Consider the following 18,983-nt stretch of genomic DNA (forward strand, 5'->3'; position numbering starts at 1 on the left):
TCTCCACGTCGACGGAAACTCGACGTGCGTACATGACGTGAGCATGAGTCAACGCCAGGGGGAGTCGTGAGCAATCGAAATATATGCTGCGTAGAATTTCTCAAACGGCTACAGCTTCAAGTGTGTGTGACTGAGACAGAGGCAAAGAAAACTGTTGTGCGGTGAGAAGAAAGTGTACACGTAAATGCGATTGCGTAAACATTAAAAGGGACATTTAATTGATGACAGTGGCATTTGCTTTTATTGATTTGAGGAAAAATACTCCCTTTCAGTATAAAAATAACATGACATTTAATGAGCAAACATAGTCCATGCATTGACAACCTATAACACATTTATCTTCGTCATTCTTTGTCATGAACAGACTCCAACAAATTAAAAAAGTTAAGTGACTAGTTGCTACATTTGATGACAACTTCGTCACTAGCAATGGATTCTTGTTTTTTCATGGTACTGAAAAACATTGTTTTGAATCACTTTCCAAAGTTTTTTGTTAGTTTTTTAAATATATATTAATTGTTATTATTATTATTTGGATAAATTCTGTTTAGAAACTCTTTCTAGATTCTCACTTTAATACACTTCCACCAACCCGTCCGTGATAGAATCCTCACATTTCTTAAACAGCTGTTTAACCACACATTTGAATAACCAAATTTAATAATTCTATAATATTCTTGTCACATATATAAATTATTAAATAATTAATTAAGTTTACGTAAGTAGGCTAATGCCTAAATTAATGAACGAATGAATACATTCATCTGGCATTCTTTTAATTAAACATAGTCCAAAAAAATTAAGGTAATGAACCAGCAGGGTTGTTTTTACGGGAAATTATCTTTCCCGTAAGCTTTATTTATCAAATGAAAATCAAATATTCAAGAAACAGGTAGCCTAGGCTATTAGCCCAAACTGGGCTTGGATAATTGGAGCGTTTACTTCAAACCGTCTATTCGAGTGGTCACTTTCTCCGTCCAATCTGTGCCATCAGCCGTGCATTATCAGCAGCTTTTGCGCGTAGGTTCTTGGACTTGGCGATGTCAAAGAGAATGTTCATGATATTAGTGGGGACGTCTAAGGAGAGGGTAAACTTGCTCCGTCGGTCACTCTTCGCGCTGTTTTGGAACATCTTGCTCCTGAGCTGCGTCTGACTGAGGTACCGATAGTTCGCAGGAGGGTAAGTCCGTTTTTCTCGCGACTCCGCCGAGGAGAGATCATCGGTCTTGAAGAGAGGACCCCAACTTTCTGACATGGAGTCACTGGGAACCTCGTCCCCCTTGATCGCGGCAAGGATCTCGTTGTCGCAAAGTAGGTTGGACTGGGTTTGGTACAGGCGGAGGCAAAGGCTGGAGGATGGTGTACACAGCACCGAAAGCACGACCAGTGTTCTAAGAAATGACAACATGCTGCCCTACAAGTCGAAGAGAAAACATTTGTATGTAAGTTATTTTGTCAATTGGCTAAAATAGTACTACGCAGTCTTGTGTCTAGGCGACATAGTTTGGTAATGAGTAATAAGCCATGTGGGAAAACATGTAGGCTACTTACCAACTCCCTTGCGATGCAATTTAAAATCAGACGCAAAAACTGAAAAGCAAGCTAAAGAAGGTACCCAAGACAAGTTGCTTTGAAATCTTGAAAATCCTCAAGATCAGGTTTTTAACTGCGACCTCTTTCTCTGTCTAGCAGTGTGGACCGTCTGATCGGTAATTTGGCTAGCTCATCCATTCGTTGGGAATTCATTTAGTAGGAGACCATCGAACCGCAATCATGCGCCAGCACTAACGTCACACAGTTGACATTTCTGCTCTCCTCTCAAAGATTTCACCAACTGTGAAACATTGAAAGAGTTCATGCATGCGGACCTCCCAGCAGGCGGTAGCACGCACTGTTATGTTTTAGGCAATATTTCACATTCATTCAAACCCACAAGAAGCCAAAGTTTAAAAAAAGTTTATAAATCAAGTCATTTTCAGTACCACGGACAGCGGCACATACTTCTTTCCTCGTGCCTCTTGGTCCTCAAAATAAACGTTGGTGGTAGGCTACAATTGAACAGAAGGACACACTGTTTAAAAATACAAACTCAATACATGTGAAACATTACAATATAAAAAAATGCGTAGTTTACGTTAATTGGTTTAGAAATCCAACAAAACTAGACCAGGGTGACATCTGCCTTTCGAAATTGAATGTTTCACCCATCATTTGTCACGGGATGAGGAGAACGTGAAAGTCTAAAAATAGGAGACCATTTTAGAGAGAAAATGTTATGGATCCTATAGTTATTGGTCCTGCCGAAATAAAACGTTAGCTACTATTTTAATATTCTTTGAAGTCCTTCGACAGCTAATCAAGCTCTGTCCACCTTCCAAGGAAAAAGCTAATTAAAGTAGCGGGCGGTTTAACGGCGGTAACATGGGTTGAAGTATATAAGTGTATATAATTAAGTAAGGCTATAGCTTCCAGTTAAGAGCCGATTCTATGGATATATTAGTTTAAGCCGGATCAGTCAGTTCCCTTGTTGAGACTGCATTCAGACTATATCCCAAACTGAGCCTAGGCCTAACTGATTCCGTTTCAAATAAAAGCAAACTAATGAGAATGATAGGCTGTGCTTTGTGTGTGCTTGGACCTTTGTCAACCCCCCCCCCCCCCCCCCCCCCCCATCTCCCCTCTCAGGAATCCCCCTCCACCCTCAGTCTGCGTGGGTGGTGTGTCCACTCATACGGCCTCTCACTTCCTTGCTGGGTGGGTCATCTGGCTCTCAGCCTGCCTGACAGCGCCCCCTGCTGCCAGGGCATATGTACTGGGCGAGAGGCGTCGGCAGCCAAGCAGCCTCTGTGTTACCTCACCCCCTCGGCCTTCTGGGATACTGGAGGTTTTATATCAGGTGCGTGGTGGAGGATGGACGGATGATTTGACAGACAGATGGGTGGGGAGGGAGTCAGACAGACCAACGGATAAACAGGCCGCCAGATAGAGAAAGAGAGGGAGTGATGGAGGAGACAGTTCGTGGAGCAGACTCTGAGCCGTCCAGCCCTCAGGAGATTCTCAGAGTGACCGAGAGGAGAGATGTTCCTGGGGCAGGAAAACCAGGGAGGCTTCAGACCAGGAAACGAGCCAAGCTTCATCACAGCCAAATAGAACACTATCCAAATACAGGAGAAAGTAGGGTCACGATGCACCACCCACACACATCCCTTTACACATGCAGGCGTGTGTAGTCACACACACACACACACACACTGTACGTGCACACACACACACACACACTGTACATGCACAGAGACACTTTATTTTGTAACACTCACAGTCAAGTTTGTGAAATCGATTCACGTACACAGTGTCATTGCTTATTATGGTGTGTGTTATACAGTGAAATGACCGATTTATCAGTAGTCTCAAGGCTAATCAGTGATGTTTATAAATCTAAATCAAATCAACCCTTAGTAAAAATACAGTTTCTCCAAACAGTTACAAATAATATATGAAAAACTATTCATCACAAACAAATGGTGAGTTTAAAATGATCTGATAATTAAACTTAGTTTACCTTAAATACAAATGAGAAATACAACTCAAAGAAAAATGTAAAGAATGTACATTTGGTCATTTACAAAAAAAGACAAAAGTCTTGACTGACACTTTTCACCTTCTGGGCTCAAGACCTGTGGGCATAAGCAACGCTTTTAAATATTTGTGTTTTGGTTTGCTTCATAAAATATATACACAAAATTGGGTCAAAATATATACACATTTCTTGATTGGATCAGAACTCCCAAATCACCCTTCAAAATCTGACCCAACCCCTCTCATTGCCCCCTCTTCCCCCCCTTTGCAAAATACTATCCCCACTTTTACAGCCTCCTCCACCTGGCTGCTTACCTGGCCTCTCCGTCCCACAATGCACCTGACACTCCTGCTTGCTGGCGAAGCGGTTCCTGCTGCCCCCACAGCCCCCGTACACAAACGGCCTGCAGGCTCTAGAGGCAGGGTGGTAGTACCACAGCAGGGCGTACTCCGAGCACCCCCCCTCCGCCATCGGCTCCAGGCAGGGGTCGAAGGTCAATCCTGTGAAAGCAGGGGTCAAAGGTCAATCGTGTCAGAGGTCAATCCTGTCAATGGTCAATCCTGTGAAGGGGCAGGAATGTGGTTCTGTGTGGCGGGAAGGAAGGAAGAGAATGGAGGTAACCACACTGGTACACATGCAGCCTTGCTGTCCCGGTGAGGGGCATTGTGTTTTGAAAGCGGTAGTTTAGACTCAATGTTTCTCTTGCATCTTAGGTTTACAGTGCCAGAGGGAAGGTTTGGAAACGTTTTCAGAATGACAAGTAATGTACAGGATGACCCCAAACAATACCTTTCAATATTAACCATAAATCCTTCAAGTTAACAAAATGAGAAGGAACAAGATATTGCAGCAGTCGGATATGATCAGCCTGTTACTTGTCTGAGACATATGCCTCTTCAGATGCTGAGTCAGTGATTGTGTTCTCACATCATAATCTGTCTTTTATCCTTCTTGTAAGATGGAATGGTTATGCAAAACCCATTCATACATTTCCCAGACATACACACACACTCTCGCACGCACACACACTCGCACACGCGCACACACACACACTTTGATCAGTGGATTAAAGTGTGGTCTTATCTCTCGCCCCCTCAATCTTCTCCTGTTCTTCCACACTCATTACAGACGGATGACAGGGAGCGAGAGAAGCTGCTGAACACGTAGAGAAAGAGAGATGGAGAGAACAGGATGGAGAAACACTGAAAGGAAAAGAGAGTGAAAGATGCCAATCTCTTCATCCGTTTGTCGTTCACCTGTCGCTCTCTCAACTCTTCTCCTGCGCCTCCGAGCCCTCTCCACACCCCCGTCCAGGCCAGAGTCTAGCAGCCGGAGGCAGAAGGGACTCATTAACTCACAGACAGGCGGATTAAACCATTTAGGTATAAGTGGGGGCCGCCGGGTCCCACTCACACTCCACTAATCAACACAGGTTCCTCTTGATGAATGTCAACACCTTATCTGCACTCACACCACTTAGGATTCAGCTGGAGTGTTTAGCGAAATGCCTCTTCAGCTCATGCTGTCATAAAGGGAAAGCCTAAGTGTTGCTAACAAGGAAGGGAAAGGTTCAGGCCTTGTACATATCAGTGGTCTGTCTGTTTGTATGTTCAGCATATCAATGTGGAATGATTCATGTCAACTTCTACACGAATGTGAGTGTGCGTGAATTTGAGTAACTTATCATTTGTTTTACTTGTCACACACCGCTAGCTCAGCTATCAAGTTACTCTTCAGATGTTGTTGTTTTGAACATTGTGAATATGTAAATTACATCGGGACTTTGACCATGGCGATGTTAAGAGATCATCTTTTATTATTTCTGCTTGCGGAAATAATTTCTTGATTGTGGAATAACAAATACGAATCGACAGCGAAAGTTAGCTTTGCCTGGGGGCTTAGTGAGACAACGAACTGTGAAACATTTCACTGACAACGTTCGCTCTATTTCTGTACGTTTCTTTTATTTGTCCTCAACCTTTTGTTCCCTGAGAATCTGCCGTGTCATGAAACACTGACTGAAACCATACTCTGTCATTGTTGAGTTCATTATATTACACTTATGAATGCAGGAAATACAAAGCGCACAATCAACAAGTTTCTCATCATAGATGCATTATTCTGGTTGATCCTGGATCCTGCAGATGGCAGGTGTGGTCTGAATCTACAGTACTGTGCAAAAGGCTTAGGCACGTTTTTGACGTGAACATTGTCTTAAACGTAAATTTGTCTTCTGTATTTATTTGGCAGTATAAAAGTGCAATGTTGAAAACATTTTAGTTTTGTCTTTTACATTTAATTATTTTTTAAAGCATTTCTTTCAATTTGTGCCAAAGACTGTTGCACAGTCCTGTACCTCTTTTGTTTGCGATGTTGTGGTGAGAGCAGAGGTGGGAAGTGTTACCAGGGAGGTTGTCGTGGGGTGGGGTCCCATCCACCTGTGAAGGGATGTGTGGAGGAGAGCCGGGTGTGGAACCCAACACTCCTTCAAGTATTCTCTCCTCTCTCTCCTCCTCCCCCCTGTCTTGCTCTGGCCGGCGGCGAGTGAAGGATGATGCGTCCCTCAGCGCTCCTCCATCTCCTGCCAGCAAGCTGGCAGTAGCAGAGCCTGTGGACTTAACCATCCGCTGGTAGTCTGGCCCTGTAACACACACACACACAGATTTGAATGTCTAGATGAAACAGCAGATAGAAAAAGATAGAAACGGTTTTTAAACCGAGCATAATAATTGTTCGTGGCAAAGTTGTCCTCGTGCTAAGAAAGGGATCTAACACGTTTTTATGCGTGTCTCCTTCATCAATAATAATTGCTGTGTTCAATTCTGAATTGCGTTGGGCGTAGTGCTGGTGCATGGTCATTGAGCCAGGTCTCGTGCTTGTGAATGACTCCAATGTCACAGTCTCGGTGCTTAGAGAACACACCAGAACACACCAGATGGAACACCGCAGGGGGTGCCTTGCTACAGCAGTGGGAGCTCTAGAACACACACACAAACACACTTACACACACTCTTACAGTATACACACACAAACGCACTGACAGCACACACATGCTTAAACGTAGTGTACGCACAAACACTCATGCGCCCACTAATCATGTATCTCATCTTTGTATGAGGGCATGCATGTATGGACACATGAGGAGGTTCTATAAACGCAGGCACGTGCATGCCCACATGCCTACACACACGCACACACACACACACACACAGCCTCCCATACTCACCACACTTCTCTACCACCTCCAGTGTGACCAGCTCCTTCATCTTCTCAACCTCAAGGTAGAAGAAGACCAGAACAGCGTCACAGTTAGGGGCGGTCGTCCTTACAACGCCCTCGGGTCAAGCCCCAATCTGTACACCGTCCCTGTTGGCTTAGCTTCAGTCTACATGTGAGTCTGAGGGAGGACTCGGGATGCAGGTTCCTACTCACAGAGAGGCCTGGTTCTCCCTTGTCTCCCTTGGCTCCGTCCGGTCCAAACAACCCCTGCAGAGACAACAAACGTTTTCTAACGTGCATCTCCAGTTGGTTCATCAATTATTTATGGCAAAGACTACTTGTCGAGATACGCAGATGGGAGTGGATACTGAGGTGTCTGACTGGCTGGAGTTAGGTCTGACTGGCTGGAGTTAGGTCTGACTGGCTGGAGTTAGGTCTGCCTGGTTGGAGTTAGGTCTGACTGGCTGGAGTTAGGTCTGACTGGCTGGAGTTAGGTCTGACTGGCTGGAGTTAGGTCTCCTGGCTGGAGTTAGGTCTGACTGGCTGGAGTTAGGTCTGACTGGCTGGAGTTAGGTCTGACTGGCTGGAGTTAGGTCTGACTGGCTGGAGTTAGGTCTGCCTGGTTGGAGTTAGGTCTGACTGGCTGGAGTTAGGTCTGACTGGCTGGAGTTAGGTCTGACTGGCTGGAGTTAGGTCTGCCTGGTTGGAGTTAGGTCTGACTGGCTGGAGTTAGGTCTGCCTGGTTGGAGTTAGGTCTGACTGGCTGGAGTTAGGTCTGACTGGCTGGAGTTAGGTCTCCTGGCTGGAGTTAGGTCTGCCTGTTGGAGTTAGGTCTGACTGGCTGGAGTTAGGTCTCCTGGCTGGAGTTAGGTCTGACTGGCTGGAGTTAGGTCTGACTGGCTGGAGTTAGGTCTGACTGGCTGGAGTTAGGTCTGCCTGGTTGGAGTTAGGTCTGACTGGCTGGAGTTAGGTCTGCCTGGTTGGAGTTAGGTCTGCCTGTTGGAGTTAGGTCTGACTGGCTGGAGTTAGGTCTCCTGGCTGGAGTTAGGTCTCCTGGTTGGAGTTAGGACTCCTGGCTGGAGTTATGTGTAGAAGGCTGTGTTGTTATGGCGACGTGGTGACGCGGTCCTTGGCTGGTTCAGCTGTGTCTCAGGCTGCCTTACCTTATCCCCCTTCAGTCCAGCGGTGCCAGAAAGACCCCTCTGGCACGGTTTTCCTCTACCTCGTCTGCCCCTCTCTCCCTGAGGAAAGACATTAGACGAGTCACGTTGTGTTTGAAGACACACATGTACAATGTCCCTCGACTGCCCCGCTCTCTCCCCGAGGAAGACAATTAGACAATTCAACTTCAATTTAAACACACACCCTGCAATAGCACGCAGGCCTGTGCTCATACACACACAGACATACACAGACACACACACACAGACACACACAGACACACACAGACACACACACACAGACCCACACAGACCTCAGTTTGTTCATTTATTTGCACAAAAACTTTTAACAGCAACATCAGGGTTAGGTCACTGCTTTCCTCTGCGGATAGGTATAACTTTGACTCATAATTAGGCTCGTACTTGTATCCACTACAGATTCTAAACAGGCAACACATCAAAATGGACCACAATTAACTGTCCCCTTGGAAAGACCTTGTTAAAGATCTGACCAATCAACATCAAGAGGCTGCTAATTGTTGCTGAAAGGAGGCATTTGCATGCGATTCAGTTTGAAAGTTTTGTTTCCCCCCATAGGCAGAAATAGCCTGCTCTCTCTGTGAGTTAATTAGGAGCAGCAGCAGCAAGGGTTGCTATACATAGGAGTGTCCTCCCTTCTCACTGTCGCACACCACAGACAGATGTGTTGCCTGTAATCAAGCTCGCTTCATTCTCCATCTTGTCACCGTCCCCAGTTGTCCTTAAGTGAGTAAGGTTTCTAGACACAAATATAGCTGTTGAAGATTCAAAATGTACAGTAAGTTGTGTGTGTGTGTGTTTATAATAGAGGGTGATTGGCTAGTTTTTTTCTTGCCCACGTTTGACTCAACATCCTTTTACATCTCAGTGTGTGCCTGCCCACGTGTCCTGTCCACATGTCCTGTCCACATGTCCACATGTCCAACAACATGACACCCTGATACACCCGTGTGTCCCACCTTGTGTCCTGGGGAGCCCCTAGGTCCTGCTGGCCCTGGTCGGCCCTGCACTCCATCCATCCCTGTGGCCCCTGAAGACCCCTTGAACCCTGGGAACCCGGCGAAACCTGTGGCCCCCTACACAGGACAAGACACAAGGCATTATGGGAACCAACACAAACGTTTGATCACAACCAAACTTGAGCTGGACACGTCAGGTTTGGATGCTGTGATACCGTTCCTGTTTCCAAACAGAATAAACCATGTGTACATGTTAACTCGAATAGACGACAACAAAAGTATTAAATATATCACTCCACTGGAGCACTCAGTTCTTATGCATCACAGGCATTGTTCACTTCTAAACTTTTCGCCCCGAACCGCACATGCGCAGTTATACTTAACAAACTCCCCCTTTTCCTCAAGGAAAAAGAAAAAACAACTCAGTTCCTTATTTTAACTGAGCTGTTCACTAAACAAATAAAAAATGTTACACAGTTTGACAGCTAGTATTGACCAACCTTTTCTCCTCTCACCCCCGGGGAACCCTCCACGCCATTTAGGCCTCCATCTCCTTTGTCACCCTGTCAACACGGACATTTAAAGGACGTTTTCTACGTACAGGAAGTGTGTTCATGTGTGTGCCAGCATGGCACTCACCTTCCGGCCAGTCAGTCCATTTAGACCTGGGTTACCAGGGGTGCCAGGAAAGCCCATATCCCCCTTGGTGACGACAACACAACAGCATTCAGAACAAGCTTTGGATAACTGACTTTTTCTGCGTGCCAGAAAGTTCTACATTACGACTCACCTTGTCTCCTTCCAACCCCAGACTTCCCATGCGTCCAGGGAGACCTCGGAAGCCCTGTCCAGACACACGGGCAGCCGTGCTCAACAACAGAGTTTACAGACAAGCATTACAGAAATACTTTTCCTCCAATTATCGTTTGACGATAATCCCTGTAACGAGCTACCGTCTATTTTCATACATCCTTACCTTCTCTCCTTTCTCCCCAGTGTCTCCCGGTAACCCTGGCTCGCCCATGTCCCCCTGCACAGGAAAGTACATGAAGCAATATTTCTCATCTGATAATAAACATGAGCATCTGTTCTGGAGGCTATCTCCGAGCGTGTTTATATCCTCGCCTGGTCTCCTTTCTGGCCTTGCTGTCCTTCGTCTCCTGTGTCCCCTTTCTCTCCATCCAATCCGTTGTTACCATTGCGACCCTGCGACGAAAATGAGCCAATAAAGGACCACAGCTGTTGCAAGACATCTTATGGACAAAACTTTCTTAGGTGTATTGCTGTGTATTGCTGTAGCTGTGATTTAGGAGAGAACGACTCACCACGACACCATTGGCTCCAGGCTCCCCGTTGTCTCCCTGGCAACACAAACACAACCAAAACAACAACATCGTAGTGCCACTTTCCTGTTCATACATGTAAAACAGAAAACAATAGCTACAAAGCATATTTCTAATTGCTGCTTTGGAAGCTGTTGAATACTTTAGACAGTCCAGTGAAGACTGGTGCTGACCTTCTGTCCGACTGGACCTCTGGCTCCGAAGGGCCCGACGCCTCCTTTGGTTCCTGCGTCTCCTTTGAGGCCCTGAGGTGATGTCACATCACAGTGAAACTAAATATTGGCACTGCGGGTATTGTGTGTGGGTGTGTGTTATAATGTTGATGTGACTGTGAGTATATTCACAGTACTGTGCAAATGTCTTACACACCCAGATCTTTTACATGAACATAGACTAACATGTTCATATCAAGGGGTCAGAGAGCTGAGCGGTTAGGGAGTCGGGCTATTAATCAGAAGGTGGCCGGTTCAATTACCGGCCGTGCCAAATGACGTTGTGTACTTGGGCAAGGCACTTCACCCTACTTGCCTTGGGGACGATGTCCCTGTACTTACTGTAAGTCGCTCTGGATAAGAGCGTCTGCTAAATGACTAAATGTAAATGTAATATATTTTTTGTTTTGTGTATTTGTGCTACAATGTTAAAAAACAAACAAATCCAGAACCTTGAACCCAGGAGGTCCATCCTCGCCCTTCTCTCCTTTATCTCCGTCAAAACCCGGAGATCCTCGAGCTCCCTAAAACCAAAAACAAATCGATCAAAACATATTTTCCCGTGCTCACACGCTGCGTCAGCATGCGCTCTCGTAGCAAGAGGTACTGGGGGGTACCGGGCCTTTCCCTAGCTCTCTCCCTGATCTCACCCCTTCTCCTTTGCCCCCCTTGTACCCGCGAGGCCCTTGGATCTGGAGAGGGCTGCCCTGTGAGGAGCCATAAAACAGTCAGCCTTCACATCAAACATGCTGGGATGATTTATTTACCTGTGTGATAAGAACATGTTGTTCGTGTATCCTACCCTTTCGCCTGTAATTCCTGGCAGTCCTCTGTCACCCTGTGAAGAGAGGCATTTTGGAAGAGGGTTTTAACTAAAATTGTATGTTATAAAGACACTGATACTATTCACACTTCTCTCTCAAATATCTCGTCTTTGGGATTTATAGTTTCCCAGGTCCAGTTTTATACCTAAACCTGACTGACCGTAGCTGAGCTTGGTGGAAAAGGTTGAAAGACAAAATGTTCCAAGGAAAGTTTGAGGTAACAGAAGTGATAGCTGTCTAGACCCTTCAATAGGAGACGAAGGGAGATGGACTTGCTGACACTTTGACTGAAGCCTCAAACATCAGTCTTGTCAAAGCAAACAAACAAAAATAATCTCCTTGAGTTAAAAAATAGGACCAAAGCAGACTGAAAATATAGTACGTTTTCTGTGAACCACCAAATGTATTTGTTATTTAAATATATATGTTTCATGTGAAAGATTTTAGGGAGTCTGACTCTGCTGTACCTTTTCCCCCTTACTGCCAGCAAACCCCTTTGGACCCTAGGAGAGAAAGGTTGATATATTGAAAAGCTAATTTTTCTTAGTCATTAAATCGGTGTACTTATACTAATAGGTATATTATTTACTGATAAAATAGGTTTGTATTATTTACTAATAAAATAGTTTTGTGTCTCAAGATTCATGTCCATGACTTACTGCGTGTCCAAATGCTCCTTTAACACCTGCGATGCCCTTTTCACCCTGCAGCACACAGATCATAAATAAACCTTACTATATCTATATATTATAAAAAAATGTATAATTAATATGATAAAGGGGCAGATTCTTCTCTGTGGTAGTGTTTCAGGGAATCAACATCTCACCCTTCGACCTGGGATCCCGGCAATACCTCTGTCACCAGGTTCTCCTGGGACGTTGTCACCCTGGAAAAATACATTTACGTTTTAACATTTAATCCAAAGCAACGTCAAAATAGTGCGAATAGAAGCGTAAGTACAGCAGAAGTTTCCGTGTAGGTCTTAGCATAGCATCGGCTACCTCACCTTCTCTCCCTTCGTCCCTGCAAGGCCTGGCGGGCCCTATGAGACCAGGAAACATCCATCATGACACATATTACTTGTCAACACAGTGTAAGGAAAGCTAGGCTTGGCTAACGTTACTAACTTTACAGAGTGTAAGGCTACGCTAGGCTAACGTTATCATCTTTACACAGTGTAAGGCTACGCTAGGCTAATGTTACCAACTTTACACAGTGTAAGGCTATGCTAGGCTAATGTTACTAACTTTACACAGTGTAAAGCTACGCTAGGCTAACGTTATCATCTTCACACAGTGTAAGGCTACGCTAGGCTAATGTTACCAACTTTACACAGTGTAAGGCTATGCTAGGCTAACGTTATCATCTTTACACAGTGTAAGGCTACGCTAGGCTAACGTTATCATCTTTACACAGTGTAAGGCTACGCTAGGCTAACGTTATCATCTTTACACAGTGTGAGGCTACGCTAGGCTAACGTTATCATCTTTACACAGTGTAAGGCTACGCTAGGCTAACGTTATTATCTTTACACAGTGTAAGGCAATAGCTGATGCTCCCATCTTACTTTAACACAGTGCAAGGCTAAGCTAAGTTTCCTATGTTTCTCGACATCGTACCAGTGCTCCAGGTGCTCCTTGTCCTCCGAGGGTCCCAGGCGATCCGTTCTTCCCCCGTCTGCCTCGGTCTCCCTGCAGAGGAGAAACGTTCATGACCAGTTATGCAGATGAAGAAAAAAGCAGCTAAACTAGTAGTTGTTTTGTTCGATAGAGAAGAGGGGCTGTTGCTCTATACCTCTCTCCCCGGCTCTCCTGGGTCACCTGGGTGCCCTCGCGGGCCCTGAGAACCTGGTGTCCCTGGGTTACCGCTGATACCCTGAATACCTTGAGCCCCAGGGGGGCCTGGTTCACCTGGCTCGCCCTGAGGGAGGGAGAGAGAGTGATGGGTTGGAGGGGGGGGATTCATAATTTTGAGACTTTGTTTTAATGCTCACTAACTGTGTTTTCAAAAGCATGTGTAATTTGCAGACCCGTTGTTTTTAATTAAACGTTTCCTTGGTCTTTCATCACCATGTCAAATCATTTTATTAAATTGAATGAATGGAATTCAATTGATAGTGATAGAGAAAAACGGAGAGTTGTGGAGAATGAGAAAGATATGAGACAGACAGACAAGTAGACAAACATGTAGACAGGCAGACAGACAGGTAGACAGACAGGATGAAGTTTACCTTCTGTCCTGGTGGTCCAGCCTGACCATCTGGACCTCTGTGACCCAGTCCTGGCTCTCCCTGACCCCACAAACACAACACAACAGTCACACACACAGATACTGCATCTCCCTGACCCCACAAACACAACACAACAGTCACACACACAGATACTGCATCTCCCTGACCCCACAAACACAACACAACAGTCACACACACAGATACTGCATCTCCCTGACCCCACAAACACAACACAACAGTCACACACACAGATACTGCATCTCCCTGACCCCATTAACACAACACAACAGTCACACACACAGATACTGCATCTCCCTGACCCCATAAACACAACACAACAGTCACACACACACAGATACTGCACTCCTAATACAAGACAAACTGGAATGGTCCAAAAAGCCACTTTTCAGTATATATTCCACTGATTGTTGATTGAGTTAATGTGCATTTGAATTATACAAACATACCTTTTGACCCCTCTCGCCAATTTCCCCCTGAGTAAACACAGAGTAACGGAAGTAAAACAGTTGCCCTCTGGCCCTATCTACAGTTCATCAAATGTTTTTCACCGTAGCAGCAGCCTCTGTTAAACAGCTTGGGATGAAAAAGAACACATTGTTTCCAAGGATAACTTTCATATCAGTGTGCCTAGCTAACTGGGAATTGTGTGTGCTAATCTAGCCGTCTCGGCGAATCAGAAATCCAAAATAGAACTCTGGCGACATCAAAGGGCAGGGTTCTATCTGAGCGAAGCAGTTTGATTGACAGGAGAAGAGGTTCAGAGGGGTGTGACGTCATTGGGTGGCAGATGTGGGTAGGCGGGAGCAGTGGTGATACATCTGATGTTGTGACATTATAGCGCCTAGGAAACGCTGGCTTTGGAAACACGTGTGTTAAGATTGATCCAACAAAGCAGTCATTAACCTTTCATTTAACAGAAGTATTTCAACTGTCACATTCAATTGTCAATTTAAAAGATCTGATTATAATGCAAACAGGTGTGCTGGGGCAGTCTACATGGTTTGATCGTCTTCAGTTCTTGATAAAAGAGCTTTTATCAAGATTGACTGTGTTGTTTAAGATCATTAACATTACGGTTTTCACCTTTGGCCCAGGAAGTCCATTTTCCCCTGGGGCACCCTTCAAAAACAGGGACAGAACAGGAACAGTAGAACGTAAGAACGTAGTTTTTATGTACCAGATAAAAAAAAAAAGTATATGTAAAAAAAGTATGTAAGGTTTTTTGGGTTGTTTTTGAACTGTAGGTTACATACCTTCAGATGGAAATATTCTGGACCAGGGTATCTTGTCCCCCCTCCTTCCCCATCATATCCCTTCTCTCCTCCTCTCTGTCTGTCCATCTCTTCCCTTTCTCTTTCCCACTCCTCTCTCTCTCTATCCAGATCTCTTTCTCCCGGACCCTCGGTCTCTATCCTGTCTCTTTCCAGCTCTCTCTCCCTCTCCATCATCTCTCTCTCCATTTTCTCTTGCTCCATTTTCTCCCTATCCATTTTCTCTCTTTCTAACTCCAGCTCTGCATCCCTCTCTTTCTCCAGCTCCATCCTCTCTCTCTCCATCTCCATCCTCTCCCTCTCTCTCTCCATCTCCATCCTGTCTGTCTCTCTGTCCACATCTTCTTCTCCCTCCCAATCGTTGTCTCCGCTTCTCTCCTCCTCTTCCCCAAACTCTGCGTCAGGGTCCAGCTCTCCTCCGTCCTCTGTTCCGTCTCCTTCCTTCTCTACCACGTCGCTCTCCTCCCTCTGCCACAGCCTCTCCCTCGCTAGGGTTGCTTCAGGTCCTTCTCTCTCATCCCCTGCCTCTGTACGCATCTCTCCCCCCCTCACCCTCTCCCGTTCTCTCATCCTCTCCTCCCCCCTCTTCCTCTCTCTCTCTTCCCCTCTCATCTTCTCTCTCTCCCTCTCCTCCCCTCTCTTCCTCTCTTTCTCTAGAGAGGTGTCAGTGTGAGATTCCTGGTTGCTGTTTTCCTGTTTATTTCTCTGTAACCACATATGATGATATAAATAAATCATGTTTGGAAGAAGTTTAACATTCCTCCTATAAGGTGATAGGATTAAGACTCTATCTAATAAGGAACTACACCTACATTCAGCATCTCCTGGCCTCTTGCTCCAGATTGTGACTTTCAAAGACAAAAAAAAGGTTGACATTTATAAATGTTTTACTTTATAGTGAAACTATTCAAATTCTGATCCTAGCGTCCACTAGGGCATAACATACTGATCTGAAGAAAGAAAAGGTGTAAATGATTTATATTATTTAAATGATCGATGAGTAAATCAATTTACGTTTCGTGCATCTTTGAATCGGTTTCTTCCTCCTTGGGGTCCTGGCATGTATGCCTGGAAACAGCAAACCATTTAGGATACCTGCGGCCGTATTTACCAATGATGTTGCGTGAACTCTACGGTTTGTAAAGACAGCCTTCAAGATCATGAACAGCCATTGCCCTTACCGTGTAACCAGGCCTTTGTGCGTCCTTCCTTACCCTTACTTTGGAGAGGGGCACCTGCTGATTTACACCAATCACAAACATGGGGCTCTTTCAGAAACCACCGACGTAAGTGTGTCTGGGCCTCAAGATTAACGTTAACATCCACTTAGCCTTGGAAAGCCCATTGAGTACACCATGATCTGAAGTGCAGTGAAGTGTAATGAAGTGTAATGTAGTTAGTTAACATGACACTCTACTCCGGTTTAGCTACGTCGTTCCTCTTGCTCATATATCTGTGTGTGTGTATGTAACTACAGTGTTGTTGTCTGGTAATTAAAGTAAACTTTGTCTCAAGTGTTGCCAAAAGTGCAAATAAAACCACATTTAATGTAATGTGACGTATATGATTATGACAGTAGATTTTAAGGAAGACTCGTAGACTTGTTCAGGGAGACATTTTAACATGTTTACTGACATGCACACGCAGGTTAAATACAAAAGGAAGACTTCCTAGCATGAAAATTTCACCAGTGAAAATAAGGTAAAAGAGGAGGACATTAATCTAGTTTTCTATTTGGAATAATGGTAACAGCGCTTATACACTCATTTTTCCTGAAGGAGAAAATAAACAAAATACAATCTTTTCCCAAGTTTTTAATAAATATGTTTTAGATGATGGATTGAGTTCTGCAGATATAAACTAATATCAGGAAACTGAGTTAGGCGAAAAATAATAGGTATACCTTAATGAGAACTAGTGAAGCTGGGAGGAAAAAAAAGTTTGGTCTGTAATAAATAAATAAAATTATGCAAAGTAAAGCTACAATTAAATGCAACAAACATCCAATGGTTGGAATTTCGAATGTGCATAACATTTGACTTGATGTGTTATGTTCAAATGTTACTTTAATGTTAAATTTCTCTTGAAAAATTACCCTCTATACCACATGCTAACAGACACCTGGTGAAAGGCATGATTCCTGTCATGGGCGTTGACCTGGGCGAGTGACATCATCATTGCGCGACGGAAAAGACTTCCTCCTCATGTTACTCTGGTCAAGTTCGGGGCAAGCAGCTCATCACCAGCGATACGCTTCACAGTTTATACATACTTTCCAAGCAACATTCATTTGCTTACATATCATTACAGCTCAATAGTCACAAAAAGTCAGGATTTAGGAAACTGCCTGTGTCAGAAAAAAAAGTCAAAATAAAAAAAGAGAAAATATTAAAAACGTGTATATTGTTGGGATACCTTTCTTCAAAATGTTGTATCATTCTGAAAGAGTGATAAGTTTGGTTTAAAGTTTTACATTCCCATTCAAGCAGAGTTTAGAGAACATGCTCAGTGCATGCTGCCGTCCATCGCAAGCTGACTGAAAACTATGAGTATCATTTTCGAACTACAATTTGTGAACGTTTTCAAGTATTTGTGTCTCTCTTTGTTTCTTTAAGTTCTACAGGGTGGGACTCTTTTGCACTGGTGAAATTTTCACAAATGTTAGTAAAGACAAGATTTAATGTTAGAAAAGGGTCTGAAAGTGCCAAGATCAAGAAAATGATTTGTCATTTGGTATCAACAGGAAATACATAAATTGGAGAAGACATTCATGAATGTTTTGGGAATACCAATGACTCATTTCCTTCAGGCTCTTGCGTGTCGCGTCCATGCAACTACAACACACTACGAAGGAACAGACCGATTGATTCTCAGACAGGTGTGGGACTGGACATGGTTAGTGATGAAACATGACGGAGGCTTGACGGAGGGGAATCTAACACAGTCTTACCTTCTCCGCTTCTTCCATTGTGATTGGAGGAGGAGTGAGAATTGGGAGGGTCTCCTGCGTTTGATGGACATGATGGATGAGAAACATGTAGGACAGGATTCATCATCAGGATGTCTTCAGACATGCCAAAGGTGTAATTAGGGTGTAGTTAGGGTGTAGTTAGGGTGTAGTTACTGTACCTCTCCTGCTCCATTTGGAGTCTCCTCTGCTGTAGCCGTGGAGACCGTCTCCTCTGCTGTGGCCGTGGAGACCGTCTCCTCTGCTGTGGCCGTGGAGACCGTCTCCTCTGCTGTGGCCGTGGAGACCGTCTCCTCTGCTGTGGCCGTGGAGACCGTCTCCTCTGCTGTAGCCGTGGAGACCGTCTCCTCTGCTGTAGCCGTGGAGACCGTCTCCTCTGCTGTAGCCGTGGAGACAGTTTCCTCCTGGAGAGGAAAACAGTCTTAATCTAACACGACAGAACACTTGCATCTCCCAAGAAAGCTACCATCGCCAGTTTTAATCTTACATGTAATCTTTTTGTAGTCTGGTAGTCTGTAGCCTTTTTGGGGGGTTTCTCAGTACAGAAAGGCTGGTGTTTTAATGGCATGCCTGGCCAGTTTCACTATTCTAGTTACATTCCAAGTAAATGTAATTTTAAAGTTTTTAGAGTTTGAGTGATATGCCCGAGGTGGAATTCGCAACTGAATGTGCTCACCTCTTTGCTTATTAGATCTGATGAACTTTCTGTGGTGACTACAAACTGCAAGACGGGAGGAAAATCTATAACCAAGTGATCCTCAACTGAATTAAACAGTGGATACATAATTTAACATGCATTTACGTGAGTTGAAATTTGAAGTATATTATTTGACTAAAACTCTGAATAAACTTGACCGTGATCAAGGGTACCTGTTCATTCCCTCTCTCCTCTTCTGAAAGGAACGGCTCGTCGGTGAACAACTCATCCTGTTTCAGAAAAGCAACATCAACTGTCAAGCAACATCAACTGTGCAAGTGTTTTGGATATCACAGAGATAGTATGTCATTCTAGCTCAGTAAATAATTTTAAGTACAAGTTTTGGACACCCACAATTAATCCTAGATGTGGTTCATCTCTTAATAGTTGATGGATCACAATTAGTTTTTCTTAATAATTAAATTACCCATTTTGTGTGTGGGCTTGATATTAATCACCTATA

General features: G+C 44.5%; 2 protein-coding genes across 2 annotated transcripts in view; both read right to left on the reverse strand.

Annotated features, from left to right (window-relative positions):
• Window positions 1–3,294: 3,294 nt before the first annotated feature.
• Window positions 3,295–14,961, reverse strand: si:dkey-117n7.5 (uncharacterized protein LOC559444 homolog). The gene is made up of 28 exons (XM_047023246.1): window positions 14,838–14,961; window positions 14,668–14,703; window positions 14,031–14,057; window positions 13,564–13,623; window positions 13,128–13,253; window positions 12,953–13,024; window positions 12,340–12,375; window positions 12,160–12,219; window positions 11,993–12,037; window positions 11,801–11,836; window positions 11,312–11,347; window positions 11,160–11,216; window positions 10,962–11,033; window positions 10,471–10,542; window positions 10,280–10,315; window positions 10,080–10,160; window positions 9,931–9,984; window positions 9,745–9,798; window positions 9,594–9,656; window positions 9,455–9,517; window positions 8,955–9,071; window positions 7,960–8,037; window positions 7,010–7,063; window positions 6,804–6,852; window positions 5,982–6,218; window positions 4,834–4,899; window positions 3,892–4,077; window positions 3,295–3,674 (listed from the first exon to the last, which is right to left on the reverse strand). The coding sequence occupies exons 1-28, from the start codon at window positions 14,922–14,924 to the stop codon at window positions 3,655–3,657; spliced, it is 1,980 nt and encodes a 659-aa protein (XP_046879202.1). The 5' UTR covers window positions 14,925–14,961; the 3' UTR covers window positions 3,295–3,654.
• Window positions 14,962–16,654: 1,693 nt separating this feature from the next.
• The window catches only part of col7a1l (collagen type VII alpha 1-like), a 53,450-nt gene continuing 51,121 nt past the window's right edge, over window positions 16,655–18,983 (reverse strand). Inside the window, exons 75-79 of the mRNA XM_047022717.1 lie at window positions 18,694–18,750; window positions 18,500–18,544; window positions 17,985–18,227; window positions 17,806–17,859; window positions 16,655–17,202 (exon numbers count right to left, since the gene is read on the reverse strand). Coding sequence (XP_046878673.1) covers window positions 17,191–17,202; window positions 17,806–17,859; window positions 17,985–18,227; window positions 18,500–18,544; window positions 18,694–18,750 — 411 coding nt within the window. The 3' untranslated portion in view covers window positions 16,655–17,190. The remainder of the gene's footprint in view (window positions 17,203–17,805; window positions 17,860–17,984; window positions 18,228–18,499; window positions 18,545–18,693; window positions 18,751–18,983) is intronic.

Source organism: Hypomesus transpacificus, chromosome 7, assembly GCF_021917145.1.
Source record: "Hypomesus transpacificus isolate Combined female chromosome 7, fHypTra1, whole genome shotgun sequence".
Classification (NCBI taxonomy): Eukaryota; Metazoa; Chordata; class Actinopteri; order Osmeriformes; family Osmeridae; genus Hypomesus; species Hypomesus transpacificus.

What these genes read in the sequence shown, in the direction of transcription:
- si:dkey-117n7.5 (XM_047023246.1), bottom strand. Translation starts at nt 14,924, where the DNA reads ATGGACAGACAGAGAGGAGGAGAGAAGGGATATGATGGGGAAGGAGGG. An exon ending in CAGGGACGAAGGGAGAGAAG is followed by an intron (nt 12,220 to 12,339) that starts GTGAGGTAGCCG and finishes GTATTTTTCCAG; the next exon opens with GGTGACAACGTCCCAGGAGA. An exon ending in TGGGGTTGGAAGGAGACAAG is followed by an intron (nt 9,657 to 9,744) that starts GTGAGTCGTAAT and finishes GTCGTCACCAAG; the next exon opens with GGGGATATGGGCTTTCCTGG.